This window comes from Aspergillus terreus, genomic scaffold, assembly GCF_000149615.1.
Source record: "Aspergillus terreus NIH2624 scaffold_10 genomic scaffold, whole genome shotgun sequence".
Lineage (NCBI taxonomy): Eukaryota > Fungi > Ascomycota > Eurotiomycetes > Eurotiales > Aspergillaceae > Aspergillus > Aspergillus terreus.
In genome coordinates, this window is record NT_165933.1 from 1,322,856 (window position 1) to 1,344,140 (window position 21,285).

Consider the following 21,285-nt stretch of genomic DNA (forward strand, 5'->3'; position numbering starts at 1 on the left):
CTCACATAGAGGCTCGTGCCTTACATGTTCAAGAAGTAATTCCACCCCATTGCAAAGCCCAACGCCGGATCAACCCATTTGGATGCGAACGTGATGGTCGCACTAGTCACGGGCATATAACAGATCATCTCTCCTGTACCCTATCAACATCAACTCGCGTTTTGACTGAAAGTTCTTACCATAACATTCATTGACAGCAAGAACACAGCTGCCCCATATCAGGAATCCGATGAATAAACCAGCCGGCCCTGCTTTAGGCAAAGCGTTTCCAATTGTGACGAAAATCGCTGGGAATTCAAGTGAGCTCCCTTGTAAGTCAATCATCTTAGCCAGGAAACGTACACGTTCCAATCGCTGCCGACAAAGCAAAAAGCTGGACCTCTTTCACACCCAGCTTCCGATGTAGCTGCTGGGAGCCGGATCCGAGGATATGGACATTCCCTTCCTCCTGCTGCGAGGTGGAGCTTGTCTCTATTGATTTGGCGTTGGGGGAGCCCTTCTCGGAAGTCCGGCGAGCAAGCATGATAGCAAATGTTTGTAAGACTGGGTAGTAAGGTCGTACAAAGCTTCGTCACTTCTTCGATAGAGTCGAGTTCCTTATAGACTTACAACAGAACTCTTATCGCTGGCTTTCTTCTCGAGTTGATAAGACACTCGCTGACTGCTGCCATTCGTAGATCTTATCATTGTCGGCCGCTCCGATCAATTCTGGGCAACATAGCCATGTACAGTAGACACGGGATGCAGGACGAAATTGGACATACGATTGGCACGTTAGATACATTGCAGTTAAAAGCTCTTATTTTCATCCGCCACTCATGACTCTCTTTCCTCGCCGTCTCAAGACCTCGCGCCATCCTGGCTTCTGGGCGAGGCCAGCATCCCGGTCGCGCCAGACATCTTGGACAACGTCCCAGAGTGTCTTGATAGACCCAATGCAATATTTCTGTACCCCAGTCCACCAGGCTCGCCATAACGGTTGATCAATTAATTCTGCCTCACACGACGCAACGAATCCAGGCCAAACAATGGGGGCCATAGCATTCCATCCCTTGCTTGCTCCGTTCGACATTTTGAGTACCTCGGCCGCAAGGAGGTTAGACACGCAGATCTTGTTATAGGACTGGAGGATAGAATGCGGAGTAGGGTAGTCTAACATTGTATGAAAGTAGATCACGATGGCGGCATGGAATGCAACGACGTGACAGGTGATGAGCGAGCGGGTTTCATAGTCAGTTCCAGGCAAGGAGGCCAGCGACTCCTGGTTAATCGACCAGCCACTGATGGCGGCATACAGAGCCATACATGCTTTGCGTAAGTATGGAGGAGTTGGTAGCTCATTCAGCTCAAAGTATGCGATGCTTTGCGATAGAGATATGGTCAGATGTAAGTAACTGGCGAGGTTCGCTGTGGTGCCATATGTGAATTCCAGGCTGTGGTCATCTGGAAGAAATGGTGAATGATTGAGCAGATCTTCAATTCTGTCGCATGCCTCTAATGACGGCTTTGGGGTTGTGTAAGGGGCCGTCGACTGGGATAGCGTATGCATAAAGGAGCATATGTTGTTCAACTGTGTGTGCTGTGGGGAGTTATCTGGTGGGCCTCCGAAGGATGACATGAGCCTCTCGCAGCCCTCTAAATGGATCCAGAATTCAGTAAATTCGCCTTCCATAAGCTGGTAAAGTTAGTAGCCGATATCAATTCTGGGGTGGTTTCCACTTACATCAATGGAGACCAACGATAGCATGGCTGACAACGTGGTGGATCGATCACTCGTTCCTTCGCCCACAGACAGTGCGTTTTTCAGGCTCGACACCGCTTCTACACGGTGTAATCTAGCAAGTTTGTCGTAGTGTTGATTCTCCGGCTGGTTTCGATACATGTGGAATGCAGAAACGGCAAGGAGGGCATGGGACAATGCAGTTCCACTATGTGACTGGTTGTCACCAATCCCTACCACTATACGGCCGGCTGCTATCGCCCGAGGCACATAAATCGACCGATAAGGATTTTTGGGATGGTCCGCGGGTTGAAGAACGTGGGAAACAATATGGATGTAATTATGCATGAGCTCTGCTGCGACGGCGTCGATATAAAGGGACAGGCTCGATGGGGTTGGTGAGGCGGGATCGAAGAGGGATATAGAGTCCGTCGCAATAGAGTCACTGTCATCTGTATGACCTGTGGCGATTCTGACCAGAGCAGAGGTATAGTCACAAGCTTCGAACGCCGTAAAAGGCCCAACAATGCCTTCATTATCCCTGATTACCCGTTCCTCCAGCTGCAGCAGCATCTGATCGATCTCTGTGGACAAACATGACAGAGGCAGTGCTGGGTCACGCACCAACATGGCTTTCCTCTTGATAGAACAAGGACGTTCATTCTCTTGAGACATCCAGTATAGATCCACATTGTACCCCTCGCAGGTATCCCCACCGCGACGACAGCGAAGACAGCTGGGGCGGTTGTTATCGCATTTTACCTTGCGGCGACGACAAGTCCAACATCTAGAGCCATTAGCTAATGGAATTTTGCCAACCTCAGAAGCATGGGGCCACACCCGGAAAACGTTTTGGTTTTTGTGACCCTCTGTCTTGTACGCGGAGACATGTTGAACGAGGAGGGAAATCGTTAGCGGGTGGAGAAGTCGGGGATCCTGGACTGCTTTGTATGCCCCAGGGAGTTCATCTCCAACTCGGTCTTATTGGACGGGCCGATAAGGCGGACTTGGAGCGGATTTGGTCGAGGGTAATCGTCAGCGAGGCCTTATCGTCTGCGAGTGGGGATATCACATTATCCGAGCTATAAAATGGCTATCAAGAGGGATGACTGGGGTTGACTCTTGAGTATCGCATTTGTGTGGTGAATTCTGTTCAATATGAGATTATTATCTGCTTTTTTGGGTCTGGGTGCAGTGTCTGCGCTCAACATTGGACCAGACTACGCCCATTCGATTGAAGGTATATATATATATCTCCGCACCAACAAGTAGTATACCCTGACCTGCATAGACCTCGACAAAGATCTTCCCTTTTCACAGCCCGTGACATTCGCCCATCTGGAATGGCAGAGATGTCTAGCGTCAGATCACGACACTGTACGTATGCACCGAGATTACCCGTGTTCGACATACTTACCCCCTCTGTAGCCCCTAGACATCGCGATCCTCGGATTCCCATACGACACCAGCACATCCTACAGACCTGGCGCCCGATTCGGTCCTCGAGGAATCCGCGCTGGATCCTCACGGGAGAAAAAAGGCCGCAGCTACAACACCGTCTGGGGCGTCGACCCATTCGAAGAAGGCCTGAACATCATCGATTGCGGAGACGTGCCCATCACTCCATTCGATGCTGCCCATGCCTTTAAGCAGATGGAACAGGGCTACCGACAAGTCCTCTACCACAAGACCAATGCAACGGACGGCTGGACTCACCCACGGATTATCTCTCTCGGCGGCGACCACTCTATCGTGCTCCCGATTCTGCGGTCGCTCAAGACTGTCTACGGGCCTATCTCCGTCATCCATCTGGACTCGCATTTGGACACCTGGGATCCGTACGAGGGATACACGGGCATCGCGTCGGAGCAGTCGGCCATTACGCATGGGACGTTCTTCTGGCACGCATCCCGCGAGGGATGTATAAATAAGGGAGCGAGCGTGCATGGAGGCCTGCGAACGAAGCTGTTCGGACCCCGGGACTATGAGATTGATGAGAAGGTGGTGGGATTCCACCGCATCGAGGCGCATGAAATTGATGATATTGGGGTAGAGGGTATTGTCAAACGGACCATTGCTGTGGTCGGGCAGAATCCGGTGTATCTTTCGATTGATATCGATGGTAAGGCTTGATTTTCTCACTCCTAGCTGCATTTTAGTTACTTACGATGACAGTGCTGGATCCGAGCATTGCTCCTGCAACTGGGACGCCGGAGTCTGGGGGCTGGACGACGAGAGAGCTCAAGCGGTATATTAAAGGGCTCGAGGGACTGAACCTCGTCGGGGCTGATGTCGTGGAAGTCAGCCCGCCATACGACTCTACCGCAGAGACAACATCAGTAGCTGCAGCGGACTTGATTGTGGATATCCTGGCTGCCATGACGAAGAAGAAGAGATACACGCCGGATGAGCGAGCTACGGTTAAGGATGAGCTATGAGTGTACACCAGGTTCGAGTAGAGATCCAGGACGTGCTATTGGAGATTGATTGACAAGTAGATTTGTAGTGGTCTAGGCAAAAGTTTCGCAAAGATTCACCTTATTGTACGGACAGGCTTGTAGATGTAGTCTGGTGCGTTTGGCTGTTTAATATAACAATATTCCATCACTATCCTTCAACAAAGGTCCTGTAGCTCAGTCGGTTAGAGCGTGGTGCTAATAACGCCAAGGTCGCGAGTTCGACCCTCGTCGGGACCATCTTTTTTATACCCCCCTTTTTGGGTCTTGGTGATACTTGCGATTAGGTACCCGAGATGATCTTCACACACACACGGTACTGACAAGGGTCTCTTCGTACTCGGTGCCTGGCTAGACACAGCCTCGAGTGCCAAGCATGGACGGCCTGGAATACGAGTGATCTTCACCACCTGCCAAGCTTCAGTATATGCTATTTTTGTTGTTTTATACGATCGCCAATTTCGATGCTATCGATACGAGCCTCTCTTCATCTCATGTAGCCAAAAATAAATGATAGTCCTGATGAGATTCGTATCGCAACATTCAACTCAGCTGTGAAAGCAAGAGCTAACGTATAAATATCTGTCAAATTCCCAGGAGCAATCAATGTGAACAAGAACAACCAACATCATCTCATCTTTCCTATCCACCTCCAAGACCTACAATTTCTACAATATGCGCGCATTCGCGGCCTCAGCCCTCTTACTATCCACATGGATATCCTCCAGCTCCGCGTTCCCCCTCACCTCCCGCGGTGTTGCCATCCCTCCTCCCCCCAGCGATCCCACACCACCCTCCAGCGGCGACGGCAGTGGCGAATGGAACTCGGAAGACGCTGGCCCCAGTGACTACCTGGCCAAGACGAAGTTTTACGCCATCGCCAAAACGGCAGGCACACTGGGTCTGGACAATGCCAAAACCAACATGGAGCATTACCTCGGCAACTCGGGAGACGACCAGAGCGTGTCCGTCGAGGAGATGTTGAAGGACCTTTCAGGCTTCCAGGACGCAGTGCAGACACTCATCCAGAATGAGGCCACGGACGCATATAACTCCGTCTCGGCCACAAACGGCTCAACGACCTTTGTCAGCGGCTGGGAGAACTATTATGCCACCAAGGACGAGAGCTGGGACTGGTTCTTTGCTATCGGCGGATACTCATACAGCGTGACTGGTGCGCTCGCCAAGCTGGGATCGAAGACCTCGCTCAAGTATCAGGTTCATGTCTTTGACCGGTACAACTGGGATTCGGGCAAGTCGACAAATATCGGCCCGTTCACGTTCGAGGACCGTGAGTTGGGAGAACTCCATACGAAGGGGCTGGCCAAGGAGTACATCGTTCGGGGGTCTAGCTCCACCATCACAGTGTCGGATTTCAAGCCCGGATCAACCGTTCCGCTCCCTGGCGATGATGGTGGAAGGGGAAGGAACTAAATGTCTTCGTCTTTTGTGAATCATACCATGTCAGCCATTTAGACCATCAATTAGAATCTACAGTATTTAGGATAACAGTGTCACTTTTACCATCAGTTCTGTATAGCCTCATAATCTCCCGTGACGAGGAGGTTTGGCAATTCCACAGCTCCTTCAATAGATGGCCACCAGCTCCAGGGATCCGGATCCGGCTTTTTGATAGAAAACGTAGAAGTCTGAGATGAGCCTATCAGGGAAACTTCACCACATGTTGTTTTGAGATAAAACCTGATAGGGCCGGCTGATGCAGGCCCAGATATTTTCAAATGAACGGACATTGGGAGACCCGATAGGAGCTGGAGTACTGGATTTCCAATCATGCTAAGTGAAAGATAGCTGTTCATATATTCCGGGACGAAACTGGGTAATGTACGTGAAATAGTGGCTGACACGTCATGATTTGCCACAAAACTGGTCGTAGTTTGCTCGTGCAAGGTGCAGTCTTGTCCCGAAACGGGTTCGATGGTTATACCAGGGCCACTAACAGAAAACCAAACCCTGGCATCAACAGGAAAAGATCCTCTTCTGGGGAGGCCCCACCTCCTGGTATTCATTGTCAATGTTGCCCCTATCGTCACCGTGTCGTCCAAGACGCTGAAAGCATCTGAAAGTTGTTGACCCAGGCGCCGATAATCCTGATTCGAGCTGTTTTTCAGTAGTGTGCCGAAGTCCTCCAGACGAACATTGATAATGGCGTCTGTAGCGTCCTCCTGAGAACTTTCCACCCAGTTGTTGAATTTGACCGGATCCTGTGGATCATCCGCCAGCTTCATTGCGAAGTTCGGGTCACCTCCTCGTACAAAGCACTTGATATCGCAAGTCATCATATAGCTTGCTGATTCATGTGTGCTTTTACCACCCCCTCTTGTCTTCACAATATTTCCATATTCCCCCTCGATACTAGAGGTCATCTTCTCCTTCGTATCACTGGACTTATTCTCGTTCACAATCCTTAGTTGGTATCGTCTGCCAAGAAAACACTCTTTGATAAAGTGAGTACCCCAAAAATGGAAAAATGACTGATACTGTGATTTCACGGCAGAGTCATCGGGGTCCCAAGCGGGGAGGTTCCTGACTGTTTGGAGAAAGGCTTCGTTAATATTGTTTGTTTGGTCGCCATCAAGAAATACCGAACGAGTCTTTTGGTCAAGGCTCCAGAGGCCATAGATCGAGTCCGATTTGAATGACCTCTTGTTGCTGTAGCTTGTATTGCCACTCAGTGAGACTCCAGCGTAGTTTAGGCTGTATTCTGCTTTGGCCTCGAATTCCTTTGACAGCGATGAACCCGTTTCAACTACGAGACTCTGTCTTAGAGTCCCTGATCCAGGTCGAGATATGGAAGCGTTGGCTGGAAACGCATGATTCTTCGAATTCCCAGAACTCTTCTGCGCCTGATCTCCATACCTCAGACTGACGACGACATGTTTGTTGCTATGATCGATGAGAGCCCTCACATCGAAAATATCATCGCCTAAACAAAATGTTAAACAGTCACTAGAACAAGCATCCAGCGCACAAACCAGGTCTGAAAACCACACTTCGACCAAGTAAGTCACAAGACGCCAGTGTTGAGGCAGACATAGCATGTGCTGACACAGACAGAGTCGGATTCGAACCTGTGCGGGAGAGAATCGAGATGAAGCAACATGAGTGTCACCAGAGTGGGAACTCGAAATTCCAGGTATATATTTTCTTTTTCTCTAGCCTTGTTACTCGCAGAGCGGGGGCTGACATTGACGTGGCAGCCTCCAAGCCTTCGGATATGGTACATCCCATAAGCAATGGCGAAAAGGATGTTGGTTTGAGGTTTGATTTGTCGCCTTTACTCTCTTGGATAACCTTATGGGCCAGGCCAGAGAACACGGGTGGTTCGAACAACTCACCAGAATAGTCCAATGTATAGATATTGACATTGTTTGCCGGGATCACTGTATGTACAAGAGGGAAAATATAGTTATACATCAAAAAGGCAGGCTTTAAAAGAATATATAGACACAATTCGTTCATCATATCACCCAATTTGGCTGGCGACAGTGGCCCAGTCGTTCCATCATTGCATCGATCCGAGTCTCAATCCAGCCAGATGTCACTCCGGGCTTCTTCACTCCCAGCTTCGCGCCCTGGGAGGTCCAGCATCGCCCAGAGTCAAATGTGTACTGTAGACACGCGGGATCGTTGACACAATGCTTCCGACACTCCACTGTGCTCAGACTACTGCGGCTGTTGCTCTCATCCAGATTATTATCCCAGTCGTTCTGGACGAGGTTCAGTCGCGGGCGAACCACATGGCGGAACACATCGCGGTAGGTAAGAATCTTGTTTCCATCGTGGAACCATCGTCGGTCGAACTTCCAGAGCTCGGCGATCTGTTCCGGAACCATGTGGTGATACGCAACCGGCGCATAGCACCACGGTGTCTTGAAGTAGCCCTCCGTGAAGGGATCGAACTCTGCGGGGTGCGCGTTCTGCAGCATCGGCCACGACCACAGGAGGTTCACTCCCGCCTCCGAGAGAAGTTTCCCCAGCACGCTGTCGCCAGCCCAGTGCTCGTCGTTCACCTGCATCCATTTGTTGATGTCGGACTGCATCAAATTCCACGCGCGCCGTATCGCAGGCTGCGAGAGAATAAACCCTGACCCACCATGGGCAAAGAGCACATCCGAAATTTGCATCTGGTTTCCCAGATAATGCGGCTTTCGCCAGTCGAACTTGCTCAACCATCCAAGAAGGTTCGGCCACACAAAGTACGTGTCAGCCTCCATGAACACGTACCACTTCGCTTCGCTCTGGACACGAATCGCGGCGTCAATCATCGGCAGAAACTTCCACTTGTCCAGCTTCCACCCGGGGTTGTTGGGTTTTCCGAACGCCGTGTTGACGTCTTGCGTCAGATCCTCCTTGGTCAGGGCCTGTCGCCCGCCTTCTCGCACGCGATTGTAGATGTCGAAGTCGGGGTGGGTTCGCCGCACATGCTCCGGTAGGCCGCGCAGAACATCGTAGACGTGCACGCCGCCGATGTCCTCCTCGAAGTCGGAGAGCAGGATGTAGTTTGGCACGCAGCGCAGCGTGGTCTGCAGATGGATGGGGACCTTTTCACGGGCCTCCGTCACCCCCGTCTTGAGCACAACGAGCACATCTTTCAGACCCTCGTATTCGGGACACTCGCGAAGCGGATCTTTGGTGGCTCTGACGGGCGCTCCCACCGTGGGACTGTGAGGCGGTTTCGACTGCGAATAGAAGAGGCAGATCAAGATGAGGCCCAGCAACGGGCCTATCCAGGGGATCCGTCGTCGGGACGGATGACTCTCGATATGAAAGACGTTCATGAGGCCATGCGATTGACTACATCCCTCAGCGATTGAAGCTGGGTTGGCCGAGGGAAGAGGTCCAGGAGGGCTTTTTAACGAGAGCACACCATGGTGGGTCAGTCTTTGCTGCCCCTCTGCCCCTTTCAACGACACCTCTGCCTGATGATCCCCCTTGGCCAACAGTTTGCGTCTGGGGGTGATCCCTGCCGGATTGACGGGGAAAAGTGTCAATCTTCTTGGCTTAGCCCGGGTGCTGGGATGACGATCTGCGATACCCCGTCTTTGGGGCCTATAGGGGCTTGTCTCGAGGGGCCGGTCGACGTCATTCGTGTTCAAGTGCCGGCTAGTGGACCCTTACGGCGCTGTCGTTCATCCCCATTCACGGGGGTTCCATGGATCGAACACCACTCGCTTAATATGAAAGCTGCTGACCCTAGCTATCTCTAGTATAGTATTGCTTTTTGATCCGGAGAAGTAAGCTTAGGTATTTCATACTGAATGAAAGGCCGACCATTACCGTGCTTGGTCGTGTAACAAAAGTCGCGTCAGGTGCCCCTTTGACCCTTGATTGCGGGCTGTATAATACATCGTCGAGGCGATCTTATAAAACAAAGGGATACTTCGGTCTAGTAGATACACTTCCCGTTGTAGACTGCATATAGAAAGTTTGACCAATTCCTCCATAACAGACGATCATAAGATTGATGACGTTTCTATAAGTGCGCTAGTAAAAAGAGTGTGTACTTGTTACCAGCGTAGTCTAGCTTTGTTCTATCTCGTTACAAGGTAGTTTATATAGCTCATGGGTGAAGCGACGTTTCAAAGGACTGGCGACCATCGGGGGCTTCGAATCACTTTTCAATTGGCGAACAATAGGCCTGTCGAGACCATATTTGGAATTTGAGCTCGCTCGTCTGTGGATACAAAATAAGATACAAGCAGTTAGAAGCGTAGGTAGGTAGCATCTCCCATGTATAGATACAGATTCAGACCCTCCTAGACATTTACCCATGTGTACGCTGTACGAATATGTTATACAAGCCCGATTCTATTTCGGGATAAGGATTCCGCGATATCTCATCTTGCCATCCTCCAAGGTCTTGAAAGCATCGTGAATACCGTCCACCGTCATCGGGAAAGTCATTTTCATCGGCTTGATGCCGTGGAAGGCCGCGAATTCCAACATGTCGCGATGAACCTGCCGCGCCGCAACAATCGAGCCCTTGATGGACAGTCCGTTGAGCAACATCCCCATGTACGGGAACTTGAACTCATCGCCCGACACGGACAGCGGCGAAATCATCGCCCCAGCGTCCAGGACGTTGACATACATGTCCCAGTCGGGCTGAGCACTGGTCGTCACGATGAGATGGGTGAGCTTCTTCCCAATCTTCAGCTCCTTTACCCCCTTCGTAGCGTAGAATTCATGGGCGCCGAGCTTCATGGCCTCCTCCTTCTTGCTGTTGGTCCCCGAGAACACCACCACCTGGCAGCCCATCTTTGCCGCGAACTGGATGGCGAGGTGCCCCAAGCCACCGATGCCGACGATTCCGACCCGCGATGTCCCCCGCACATCGGTAACATGCATGGCGTTCCACACCGTCGCGCCGCCGCACATCAGGGGCGCCGCGTCTTCGCTGCTGAGACTGTCGGGGATCTTGAAGAGGAAGGCTTCTCGCCAGATGGCGTGAGTCGCGAAGGACCCCTGGTCCAGATCGGCGCCGGCGTACATCTTGCGCTCGGGACACATTGTTTCCCAGCCCGTCAGGCAATGGGAGCATCGACCGCAGCAGTCGTGTTCGTAGCCCCAGCCGACTCTATCGCCCTTCTTGAGCTCCTTCACCTCGGGGCCGGTTTCTTCGACAACGGCTGCACCCTCGTGGCCCAAGGCCATGTCTGTGTTTCGATAATGCACATCTGTATAGCAGAGCCCGGAATGGGTGACGCGGACGAGCACCTCGTCGCCTTTGAGAGCGTCACGGTGGGTTTTCCCCTGCTTTATGGATCCATCGCTGGAGCCTTTGAAGACGGTAAAATCGTAACCCATGTTGACTGGTCGCGTTGTGAATGTGAAAAATAAGGACCTTGTGAGAATTGTATGATTTTCATTGTGTGAACCTGCCAGTCACAGTTAAATATCGGTTCATGAGTTGCGCTTTGGTGATATCATCCATTTCTACGGACACTACCCGATCGAGCGGTGGTGGAGAAGATGAACAATTTGAGTTGTAGTTATTGGTGGATCATACCCAGCTTGTCGGTAGTGATATAATCTCGACTGGTTTATGACAAGTCCATGGCTTTGGTTCTTGTTTGGAGCTGGTCTACCATGGAAACCAAGGTCATTCAGAGGTAACTCGTGGGTCTCTGGTGACTATGGGAGCATTTCCACTTATCCCATTTCTGATCAAATTTAAAGATCAGAAGGGATAGAGATAGACTAATGTCGCTAGGGGTCCACGAGCTCAGGCAACATTGTTCTCATGCTGGGTCCAACAGCCTGCAGTTTACTACAAATGAAACACTCGATCATGGGCCAAGACTGTCGGATGTGAAGTTTATTCGTTCGCCGCAGAGTTTTCAGAGGCATGCCCAAGTGGAAGTCATGGCAAGCGATGTATCATCCTTGGGGTTCTGTCGTGCATACATATCGGGCTGTCTTGGGCCGTAGAGGTACATATAGTACTGGGGATGCATGTGTCTCTCCAACCGTGGTGGACAAGATGTCTCTCCTCAGCACCATACTTGGGCTTCACCGTAATTCATGAATTCTCTCGTCCGAACAACCTGGTAGAGACGCATATCCCGAGAGAAGTTTCGCATACGACGGGGCACACCAGTATCTTTTCCATTGTAGGTACCTTGGTGATCCTCCAGGCAGATAGGAAAATCTCTCGACCGGCGTGGAGAAAACCGGGCCGAAAAAACCGCGTCATCAAATGCCAAGAAGCGTCGGCCCTGCGCGAGCGTCGGAATCTGCCAGCGGAAGTGGACCGTTTCGGGACAGACTGAAGAGAGAGACCCTCGTGATTGGAAGCAATAGTGGTGTCGGAGAGGGTCTGAGGGGTGTCTGGCCGATGGAGTTCTCGTTATAAATATATAAATAAATAAATCTGTCTCTCGGATTCATTGATTCAATGCTGTGGAAGACTGTAGACACGCTGCCAAGCCTGTTATGTAACCACTGCCGCCAAGATCCCCCATATCGCCCACATTTCAACGACCACGTCGAGTTGTTCATTCTTCATCTTCATAAAATCAGTCTCTGGTAGCAATGAACTGCCCCTCTCGAACGGACGACACCATCCTCCACTGCGAGTGGAACCAGAACCCCCCGTTCCTCGCTCCGGACTTGACCACCCGCCAAGATCTGAATGGCATCTCCAACGCCCGTGAACACAAGAAAGGCATTGGGTTGGATGAGCCATCACGATCCGCGTTTGAAGAAGCGGGCAATGCAACCACTCAATTAAGGGACCCGGAGAAGCGCAGGCTATGGAGCGTGGAGGCGTCGCTGACAAAGTCAGGTATGATTCCGTGCTGTGACTGTTGGTCGGAATGAACTAACACGGCAATAGGACGTCTCCCTCACCCCATGGCCGTCATCACCCACGGTCAACAGGGTGAATTATCCCTAAAGAATAATCAATCCTCGTTTGAGAAAGCCCGGAGCTGGGCGTTGTGGCTTCTCTCCGTTCTGTTGACGTCGGCCGTCATCTCCCACGATAGCCTGGCGAGATACTTTATATCTGAACCTTCTCCTTCATCGTCCGAAGGTATGTCTTTATCGTCCCTCCAACAATATCTCAGGAAATTGTCTAACCTGTGATATAGTCGCAACCCCCGAGAAGAGTGTGCCACTCGTCCGCCGAAAGGACAGTTGTGCCAGCGGAGGCGCGAACAGTGCTTTATACAACACTCCGCTGCATGTCGGGGCCCTGTTCATCATCCTCGGCGTATCCTTTCTCGCCTGCGCATTTCCTATTCTAGCCATATGGTTTCCTCGCCTTCGGATCCCTTCTTCGTTTCTCTTCTGCGTCAGCCACTTTGGAACCGGTGTCTTAATCGCCACCGCCTTCGTACACCTTCTCCCAACGGCCTTCCAATCACTCAATGACCCGTGCTTATCTGGCTTCTGGACCACCGACTACCCTCAGATGCCCGGCGCTATCGCGCTGGCGGGCATATTCTTCGTCACCGTGATTGAAATGGTTTTCAGCCCGGCGAGGCACTGCTGCCGTATGCCGACTCAAGTGTCCAGGCCGAATGCGTCAGACAAATCCGTTGACGACACCCTTCCGAGGATCGATATAACCGATCATTCGGACCCTCAATCTAATCCCACACCGCCTCCTGGACTCGATTCGCGACCTCATCTCCGTGACAAGGGACCGTTGATCGGACGGTCGTCCAGCATTAGTCGTGCGATCAACAAAATCGGAGAAGACCCCGATCGGATATGCCGCATTTCTTCTGCCCCCGATCCTCACCAATATAACGATGAGCCCAAGGTGGAGCCTGTCTCTGATGGCGAGCAGGACCATGAGGGCTTCTTGAGCCCACATCAGAAGCGTCGCAAAGAAATTATGCAGGTGTTCATGCTAGAGATGGGAATTCTCTTCCACAGTGTCTTTATCGGCATGTCGCTCAGTGTTTCGGTGGGGAGTGAATTCGTCATCCTGTTGATCGCGATCGTCTTTCACCGTATGTTCATTCTCACAAAGTATACTGTTTCAGCCCGCTAACCAATTCCAGAAACATTCGAGGGACTCGCTCTGGGCTCCCGAATTGCTGTTCTCTCTTGGCCCGAAAAGGCCTGGCAGCCATGGCTGATGTCGCTGGCTTACGGATGCACGTAAGTTACCCTGCCCTGTGTTGCATTCCACCCTCCGCTGACTCTTCATAGGACACCCATCGGACAGGCCATTGGCATCGCAACTCACACTCTGTACAGCCCCGACTCGGAAGTGGGTCTGTTACTTGTGGGCACAATGAACGCCATCTCTGCCGGTCTGTTGATCTTCGCGTCCCTGATCGAACTAATGTCTGAGGACTTTCTCAGCGATGAGAGCTGGCGTGTGCTACGGGGTAGGAAGAGAGTGTGTGCTTGCATTCTTGTGTTCCTGGGAGCGTTTTGCATGAGCGTTGTTGGGGCTTTCGCTTAGACGGTTTTTAGATCACGGCAGGTGTAGCTATCTATAGACATAGCTTTCAGCTATACTTGAATCCGACGTCCAGGTATCGAGTCCTTTTCGTATCCTGAGATTGGTCATGGTCAACCACAGCCAAGCCTCGGCTACGGAGGAAAGTAGTGGATTGTACAGCTTCATACCTTTCCTAATCTAGTTAGATGTTTACGGAACTTCGGCGGGCTCCGGTCGATCAAACTTTTCCCATGGCCCAAGTTCGGCCAGGTCCTAGTGAAGAGCGTCATCGTTGCGAGCTAACTGACAATGACGTGTAAGCTACCGGACGAGATCCTGCTCTCCATACAGGATCATCTTTTCTGGCCGCGCCAGCCGAATCTGCTGCTCGTCTCCCGCCGCTTCTACCGGCTCTTCCTTCCCCGGTTGTACCATCGTGTCAACCTCGAATGGTGTTACAGCGAGAACAGTTTGATTCAATTCGTCCGTACAGCGCTTCGGAATCCACGAATTGCATACTCAATCTATGACATCCAGCTCCCTGAGATACACAATTGGGTCCACATGCCCGCTCCAGAAGAGCAGGACATCTCTGAGCTCCGTCCTCTGGTACAAAGCATATGCGATGATTTGGACGAACAGCGACAATGGGAAAAGGATCTGCAGCTGGGGAGCACAGATGCCTGGGCCGCATTGCTCCTCGCCAAGCTGGAGAATCTCCGCTCCCTCCACATTACTTCCATAGAAAGATCGAAGCATGTGAGAAGCCTTCTTGCCCGCGCTCAGGACGATAAACCCTCTGACTCTCCTGTCCTCCAACATCTGGAAGTGCTATCCATCGGCTCCAGGGGACTCTCCTACCCCTTCGATGCGTCTGAGGCACTGCCGTTCTTCCAGCTCCCTTCTTTGCGATTATTCACTGCAGCCACAGCCGCGGAAACGCTCTACGCCGACACACATGATGAAGACACGGCTCTGCGAGGAAAGTCCGGAGTAAGGTCCCTCCGCCTGGACCAATGCGGTGGTTCCTTGGGCATGCGGCAACTCATCACCGCATGTGCAAGCCTGGAATCGTTCGAGTACCAACACCAGGACTTATTCGCCAAGGGACAACATTCCGAAGACTTTGTCCCGGCAGCATTTTACGCGCCGCTACTGACGCAGAAGCACAGTCTGACGAAACTGAGACTTAATGATATGTGTCCTCATCCTCCTTTCCAGATCGGGGAGGAGTCTCTGAGGAATGATCTGTTCGGTTCACTGGCAGATTTTACAGCCCTGAAAGAAGTCCGTATCCGGTTGCCGAATCTAGTTGGGGAGCGCTGGGAAACGGAGCTGGTTGACTTGTTGCCGCCGACTCTGGAAAAGCTGTACCTGGTGCATTGCTGGGATCGGAAGCTCGATCAGCTGATTGCCCAGTTGGAGAGGATGGTGGCGATGAGGGATGAGCGATTCTCGGGCCTCAAGGAATTACATGTACAGCCCTTTTGTTTGAAGATCCTGTCGAAGGAGGAGTTCGGTTCCCTCAGTTCTGCGCCGCGTGAGCCTCCGAAAATGAGTGATGAGGAAGTTGGTAAGTTCTGCAGGCTGCGAGCTATGTGCGAGCGGGCTGGAATCGACTTTTTTTATCGACACTCCCCAGTTCATGGCTACCATGAGTTGCTTTCTGCCGTGGATGAATGGAAATAACTCCATGGCTCTGTAGCTACGAAGTGGGAATGACTGACTTATGAAATATGTATTGAATCTCTCCCGCCTTCTATGTAATCCATGCTGCATTCAGTCTGTACCACGAGTCCTTGTTACGAAAACTAAGAATACTAGGTAGACAATGCTTAGTTAAAGACTCGCTCATCTTAATTAATAACGCGCATCAATCAGCAAATTTTTCGACAAGTATGCTATATTCTATATGATTAGTATTTCTAGAGCTCTATCACCCAAGTCTATCCATAGTATATCTGTCTATAACGTCCAACATTTAGTTCCCCCACCCCGACCATTCACTCTTAACCAGTGCATTCCTTGCTGGAATAGTGGCCCAGCATGTGCTGCAACAACTTATTCAGAGCGAGCGCTCTTCGTCTTCTTGCTCCTAAGCTTCATCATCACAAAGACAACGGCGTAAGTGCTTATGCAAAACAGCGCAGTGATACCAGTCTAAAAGCAGTCAGCACATCTATCCAACGGGAAGCAAATGTGAAAGAGTGACATACATCTCTCCAAGCATAATACTTCTCCTTCAGATTAAAGGTCTTTGCATAATCAGCACCAGTGGTGTATTTGCAAAAGGAGCAATCCGACGTGGAGTTATCCACAAGGTAGCCGGGCTGTTCACTCAGGAAGCTAGCCATGTACTCCCCACACGTCTGCCCCAACGGCGCAGTAAAGTGGACCAGCTCGGAGGGCTCGCAAGTAACCTTCAGGTCCCACAGCACTTCACCGAGCAGTCCGCCGACAAGATACGTGAATGGATCGAGGTAGTACATCCAGTATCTCCAGAAGGGCTGCATCGCCGAATACGGGGCTACGACACCACAGAAACTGACCAGGCCCGCACCGATCAGCACGGGGTTCATAATTGCGGCGAAGTATTCATTCGGTGCGTAGGCCGCAATGGCTTGGCCGATGGAGGTGTAGAGGAATTCGTAGACTGGCGAATGTTAGCGCTGCGAGTGAGTCAGGATCGCATTAACTTACAGATCATTTGCAAGTAAACCTGTCCAGCCACGCTCGAGTCGTTCGGGAATCCGGCGGTGTAGTACCAGCACAAGAAGTAGAGCGTCGCGCAGATGATCAGGTATGGGATCTCAGATACGGCCTGCGCACCAATGAACGCAATCCAGTGGTAGGTTTTAGACTAAGATTGTGAGTTAGTTGTACGTCCCAACTTGCATGCAGACATACCTTTTTCTCTCTGGTTTCAAAAATGTCCCGGTTATGCAGGAAGAAGGGCTGCATCTGATTGATACAACCAGGCGCCACGAAGATAAAGTTGAAGATCGCGAACAGACGAAGTTGCAGCGCAAATGTGCCATCGCCCATTTTCCAAAAGGTGAAACCGCTGAAAAGGGCTGCAAAAATGTGCAGAATGATCTTGTTCCAAATGTAGTCCTACATTTGTTAGCACGTCCTCTCCTCTGAGAGAATCTTGAGCTTACTGGAGACCGCCAGATTTGAATCATGAGCCGCTTCAGCACCATACAGAACTGGAACCAGTGGGACGTGGCGAAATCAGACTGGTCTTCATCCTCCGGCGTGTTTGCCTTGCTATCCTTATTCAGGACTTCCAGTTCAGCAAGAGCACGCTCTCGTTCTTCGGACCGGCTCCACACATCGACCCAATCGATCTTTTGCTCGGTGTATCCTTGAATCACCTCGACAATGTGCTCGGCGGGATTCTCGTCCGGAGGGCATGGAGCACCGTTCTTGGCGAAGTAGTCGAGCACTTTGACCGAATCCTTACCAGCTACGGGAGTTAGATGTGGCTCACGAGATGGTCGTCAGGAACACTTACTTTCGCCAAAATAGGCCATCTTTCCACCTTTCGCAAGTAGGAGGAGGGAGTCGAATGCATCGAATAGCACGGCGGAGGGTTGGTGAATTGTACACTAGAGACCGAGTCAGGAGAGTTGGATCCTTGGCTATAAGGTAAACTTACCAAGACAGCCTGTCCGCCATCGACGAGTTTCCGCAGGAATCGAATGATGTTATACGCAGACTGGCCATCAAGCCCAGACGTGGGTTCATCCAAGAAAAGAAGCGTTGGCTTTGCGACAAGCTCAACTCCCAACGTGACTCGCTTGCGCTGTTCGATACTGAGACCAGCTCCGGGGACTGCTCTTCATCAGCATGTCTCTCCAAGAAACTTATGAAAGATCCTTACCTCCAATCAGAGCATCCTGGATATCGGTGAGCTCGAGAAGATCGATAATCTGATCGACATATGCCAGCTTTTCCTCCCGAGGCACACTCGCCGGTTGACGAAGCAGCGCGGAAAAGATAAGCGCTTCCTTGACCGTCGAAGTAGCCTCATGCACATCCATCTGCTCGCAATAACCCGTAGTCCGCTGGAAGCTAATCCCCTGGGGACGACCATCAATGAGAATCGATCCGTAGATTTCGCCGCTGTCCTTGCGTTGGGCCAGGACATCCAGGAGTCTATACGAGTTAGCCGTGCTCGCCTTCTTGCTACTAATGACACATACGTTGTCTTTCCAGCACCGGAGCACCCCATCAACGCCACCAGGTTCCCTGGCTTCACGTATCCAAACACCTGGTCAAGCAGCTGCTTCTTCTGGCCGTGGAACGGGACGTGGTAGTCCAGATTATTCCACGTAAAAGTCGACTGCTTGACAGTCGACGTGAGCGCACCAGCATCCGCTTTGGGTTTCGGGGTAGCCTCCTCGTCCGCAGTGCGTTTCTTCTGGCTCCCTCGTTTGTACAGGAGGACCGAGGATCCGCCCTGGCTGTTGCGCAGCTCGAATCCGACAGACGTAAGGAAGATGAAGAAGGCCCAGAACCCGACAATGATGCCGAAGCTGCGCCAGATATGGTGGACAGAGTAGCTGTACTGCTCGCGGATGTACGCAGCGCCGTTGATCGTGTTTCCGTCGCTGCCTAGCACTGAACAGCCGCGTGCGCTGGCCGGCGCATCATTGTACGCCATTCCGTAGGGAATGTAATCTGGAGCGACGCATTCCAGCTCCAATCCCACGAACTCGTTTGCCATGAGAGCCTCAAACGCGTATGCGCCGGGGTTGAGGTAGAAGATCCACCGGAACCACACATGCATTTTCTCGAACGGGATCAGATAACCTGAAGACTCTTAGTAACGGTGGATGGCCCTGAGTGGTATTGGATATTGCATACCTCCGTACACGAAGAAGATAGTCGAGAGTAACCCTGTAATTTTTGAGGCATTGCCGAACTGCTTGCACAGACTGCCCACCGCACGGAACATCTGCATGAAACACAGCGTCTGCACGATGACTATGATCCAGTAGGTGAAGAACTTCCCGGCGTCCATCTGCAGCGCTGACATGAAATACAGAATGAGTGAGAAGCACGTCACCTGGGTGATTACCACGGGGATGTCGGTTATGGCATTGGCGATGCAGAAGGCAGTCGGGCGATAGAAGGCAAACCTCTTCTGGCGGGTGAGAATCGGACGGCCCATGAACGAAGCCGTCGTTTCTCCCATTGAGTCTAAAAGGAAGTAGATGACGGGAAAGAAGAGCACGCCGGGACGCAGAAAGATAGAGGTACTGTCAGGTTGCAGGTTGTAGAAGAGACTGCCACAGACGAGAGCTTGGAGGATGGCAGAAACAACTTTGATCACAAGGGAAAGTCTGTCGCCTGCCATGATCTGGAATTGTCTATAAACCTTCAATCAGCTAATAGTTGCTAAATAATAATGTTTGCGACTCACCGGACTGTGCAAGCGGCCACCTGGCGCCATAGGCTGGTGGTATATGGACTCTGCGGCCGAGGGACATGCTTCTTCCTCTTTTCACTAGCCACGGCCATGACTAGATCATCCTTCTCCTTAGTGAGCTTCTCGGGAGGACTGATATCATCCATCATCTGGGCATGGATATCGCTGGCATGGTACCGGGCCTCAAACTCTTCCGGGGTATTCGGAATCTTCTCCTCCATTCCCGGGCGAATGACACGCTCAGTGAGCACGGTAACAGAAGTCAAGAAGTCCGCGATATTGGCCCCCTTAGGACAGACAAACCCCATCTCCTCAAAGTACTGCCGCGCCAGACTCCGGGGTCCATAGTAGATCGTTCGCCCATCCGCAAGCACGAGGATCTTGTCGAATTCATTGTAGATGCCGTTTCCTGCCTGGTACATAGTCGCCACAATCGTCTTGTCGTTCTCATTGGCTTCTCGTCGCAGCAGGCGCGCAAACTCCACCGCAGTCTTTGAGTCCAGACCACGCGTAGGGTTGTCCCAGAACTGGACCGGACTCTATCCCACGTCAGCGTCATCAATTCTTTATATGTGGATCAGATGCTCCCTACCTGACCAGCCATCACCTCAGCCAGCGACACACGCTTCCGCTCGCCACCGGACACGCCGCGAATGAACTCGTTCCCAACCAGTGTTTTCTTGGTATGTGGGATGGCGAGGCTGTCGAGGATGCCGTCCCGCTTCTCCTGCACGAAATCGTCTCTGTTCTGCAGATGGCCCGGGCGTTCGCGCGGCACCTTGTTGCGCAAAGCGAACTTGATCGTGCGGTTGACGGTCAGCGTCGGGAAATGCACGTCGTCTTCGTTGTTGAACATGATTTGCTGCCGGAACCGCTTGGCCTCCTTATGGTCCATGCTGCCATACCAAGTGTCGCCCGCGACTTCGTCGAAGGATTCGCGGTCGTTGGAGAGGACGCGCAGCAAGGATGTGCAGCCAGACCCGGGTCTTCCTAGAACGAGCATCTACTGCAGTCAGCATGGGATGTGTCCTCGGTTTCCGTCTACACGTACCATTTCTCCTGGTCTCACTTGGCCGTTGATGTTCTTCAGGATTGTCTGCAGCCAGTCAGCCTGCTGTGGTCTGGACAGACGCCAAGCCAATATCATACCCTCTTTGGCCGTTTGCTTCTGCGGAATATATCCAAATATTGCCTTGGGTCAGCAACCGACAGCAATGTGTCTCCCAACGCCGCATCAGGAGCTGTGACGTGGACGTTGACATTGCAAAAAGTCAGGGTCAGGCGCTTTCGCACTCCTGAGTCCCCTTGCTCCACGTCGACTGTGCTCGACGAAGAATTGTACATTGCTGTCTTTTTCCAGCTGGGCTGTGTTCACTATCAGTACAGAACCAGGATGAATGGCTCGGGAATTATGTAGTCATACCGAAACGCTCCGTGAGACCAACCAAGCCAACGACACCGATCAAACCAGAGAGTAGAAGCGAATTAAGGCTACCGCTCTGCAGACCAGATTGACTTTCGTACCTTTTTCTGTTTCCTTGTCCTTTTCTTCTTATATGAGAATCGGTTCCTGAGTCTTCTGTCCGTAAACCCGTATAGCCGTCAGCCCTACATCCGCAATTCCGCCACACTCCACTCTTTCGGACCAAAAGGGCCAATTGAAGCACTAAATTCCATCCCAAGCTCCACCCAGAGGGCTGAACACCACGGATATAGATAAAAGCACTCGCAGCAAATTTCCACGGCT

The 21,285-nt window shown here is 51.7% G+C and overlaps 8 protein-coding genes and 1 non-coding gene across 9 annotated transcripts; 5 read left to right on the forward strand and 4 right to left on the reverse strand.

The window, feature by feature from the left end:
* Positions 1–805: 805 nt before the first annotated feature.
* Positions 806–2,350, reverse strand: ATEG_07314 (fungal specific transcription factor domain-containing protein; the record flags this gene model as incomplete). The annotated part of the gene is made up of 2 exons (XM_001210000.1): positions 806–1,675; positions 1,724–2,350. The coding sequence occupies 2 exons, from the start codon at positions 2,348–2,350 to the stop codon at positions 806–808; spliced, it is 1,497 nt and encodes a 498-aa protein (XP_001210000.1).
* Positions 2,351–2,878: 528 nt separating this feature from the next.
* On the forward strand, positions 2,879–4,158 carry ATEG_07315 (agmatinase; the record flags this gene model as incomplete). The annotated part of the gene is made up of 4 exons (XM_001210001.1): positions 2,879–2,960; positions 3,012–3,097; positions 3,149–3,842; positions 3,896–4,158. 4 exons carry the CDS (start codon positions 2,879–2,881, stop codon positions 4,156–4,158), a joined length of 1,125 nt encoding a protein of 374 aa, XP_001210001.1.
* Positions 4,159–4,342: 184 nt separating this feature from the next.
* ATEG_10515 lies at positions 4,343–4,416 on the forward strand. The gene has a single exon. It is a non-coding gene; the product is annotated as a tRNA-Ile (tRNA).
* Positions 4,417–4,851: 435 nt separating this feature from the next.
* On the forward strand, positions 4,852–5,610 carry ATEG_07316 (uncharacterized protein; the record flags this gene model as incomplete). The annotated part of the gene is made up of 1 exon (XM_001210002.1): positions 4,852–5,610. One exon carries the CDS (start codon positions 4,852–4,854, stop codon positions 5,608–5,610), a length of 759 nt encoding a protein of 252 aa, XP_001210002.1.
* A 2,045-nt stretch (positions 5,611–7,655) lies between these two features.
* Positions 7,656–8,975, reverse strand: ATEG_07317 (glycosyltransferase family 31 protein; the record flags this gene model as incomplete). Its single annotated transcript, XM_001210003.1, has 1 exon — positions 7,656–8,975. The coding sequence occupies one exon, from the start codon at positions 8,973–8,975 to the stop codon at positions 7,656–7,658; it is 1,320 nt and encodes a 439-aa protein (XP_001210003.1).
* Positions 8,976–10,005: 1,030 nt separating this feature from the next.
* Positions 10,006–11,004, reverse strand: ATEG_07318 (NAD(P)-dependent alcohol dehydrogenase; the record flags this gene model as incomplete). Its single annotated transcript, XM_001210004.1, has 1 exon — positions 10,006–11,004. The coding sequence occupies one exon, from the start codon at positions 11,002–11,004 to the stop codon at positions 10,006–10,008; it is 999 nt and encodes a 332-aa protein (XP_001210004.1).
* A 1,227-nt stretch (positions 11,005–12,231) lies between these two features.
* On the forward strand, positions 12,232–14,122 carry zrfD (putative plasma membrane zinc ion transporter; the record flags this gene model as incomplete). The annotated part of the gene is made up of 5 exons (XM_001210005.1): positions 12,232–12,484; positions 12,536–12,733; positions 12,792–13,661; positions 13,713–13,812; positions 13,864–14,122. 5 exons carry the CDS (start codon positions 12,232–12,234, stop codon positions 14,120–14,122), a joined length of 1,680 nt encoding a protein of 559 aa, XP_001210005.1.
* Positions 14,123–14,665: 543 nt separating this feature from the next.
* On the forward strand, positions 14,666–15,294 carry ATEG_07320 (uncharacterized protein; the record flags this gene model as incomplete). The annotated part of the gene is made up of 2 exons (XM_001210006.1): positions 14,666–15,094; positions 15,274–15,294. 2 exons carry the CDS (start codon positions 14,666–14,668, stop codon positions 15,292–15,294), a joined length of 450 nt encoding a protein of 149 aa, XP_001210006.1.
* An 868-nt stretch (positions 15,295–16,162) lies between these two features.
* On the reverse strand, positions 16,163–20,882 carry ATEG_07321 (putative ABC multidrug transporter; the record flags this gene model as incomplete). Its single annotated transcript, XM_001210007.1, has 14 exons — positions 16,163–16,261; positions 16,318–16,754; positions 16,802–16,961; positions 17,009–17,215; positions 17,263–17,570; positions 17,619–17,712; positions 17,763–17,938; positions 17,988–18,262; positions 18,310–18,919; positions 18,974–19,479; positions 19,533–20,077; positions 20,131–20,541; positions 20,590–20,634; positions 20,688–20,882. The coding sequence occupies 14 exons, from the start codon at positions 20,880–20,882 to the stop codon at positions 16,163–16,165; spliced, it is 4,068 nt and encodes a 1,355-aa protein (XP_001210007.1).
* Positions 20,883–21,285: the final 403 nt, after the last annotated feature.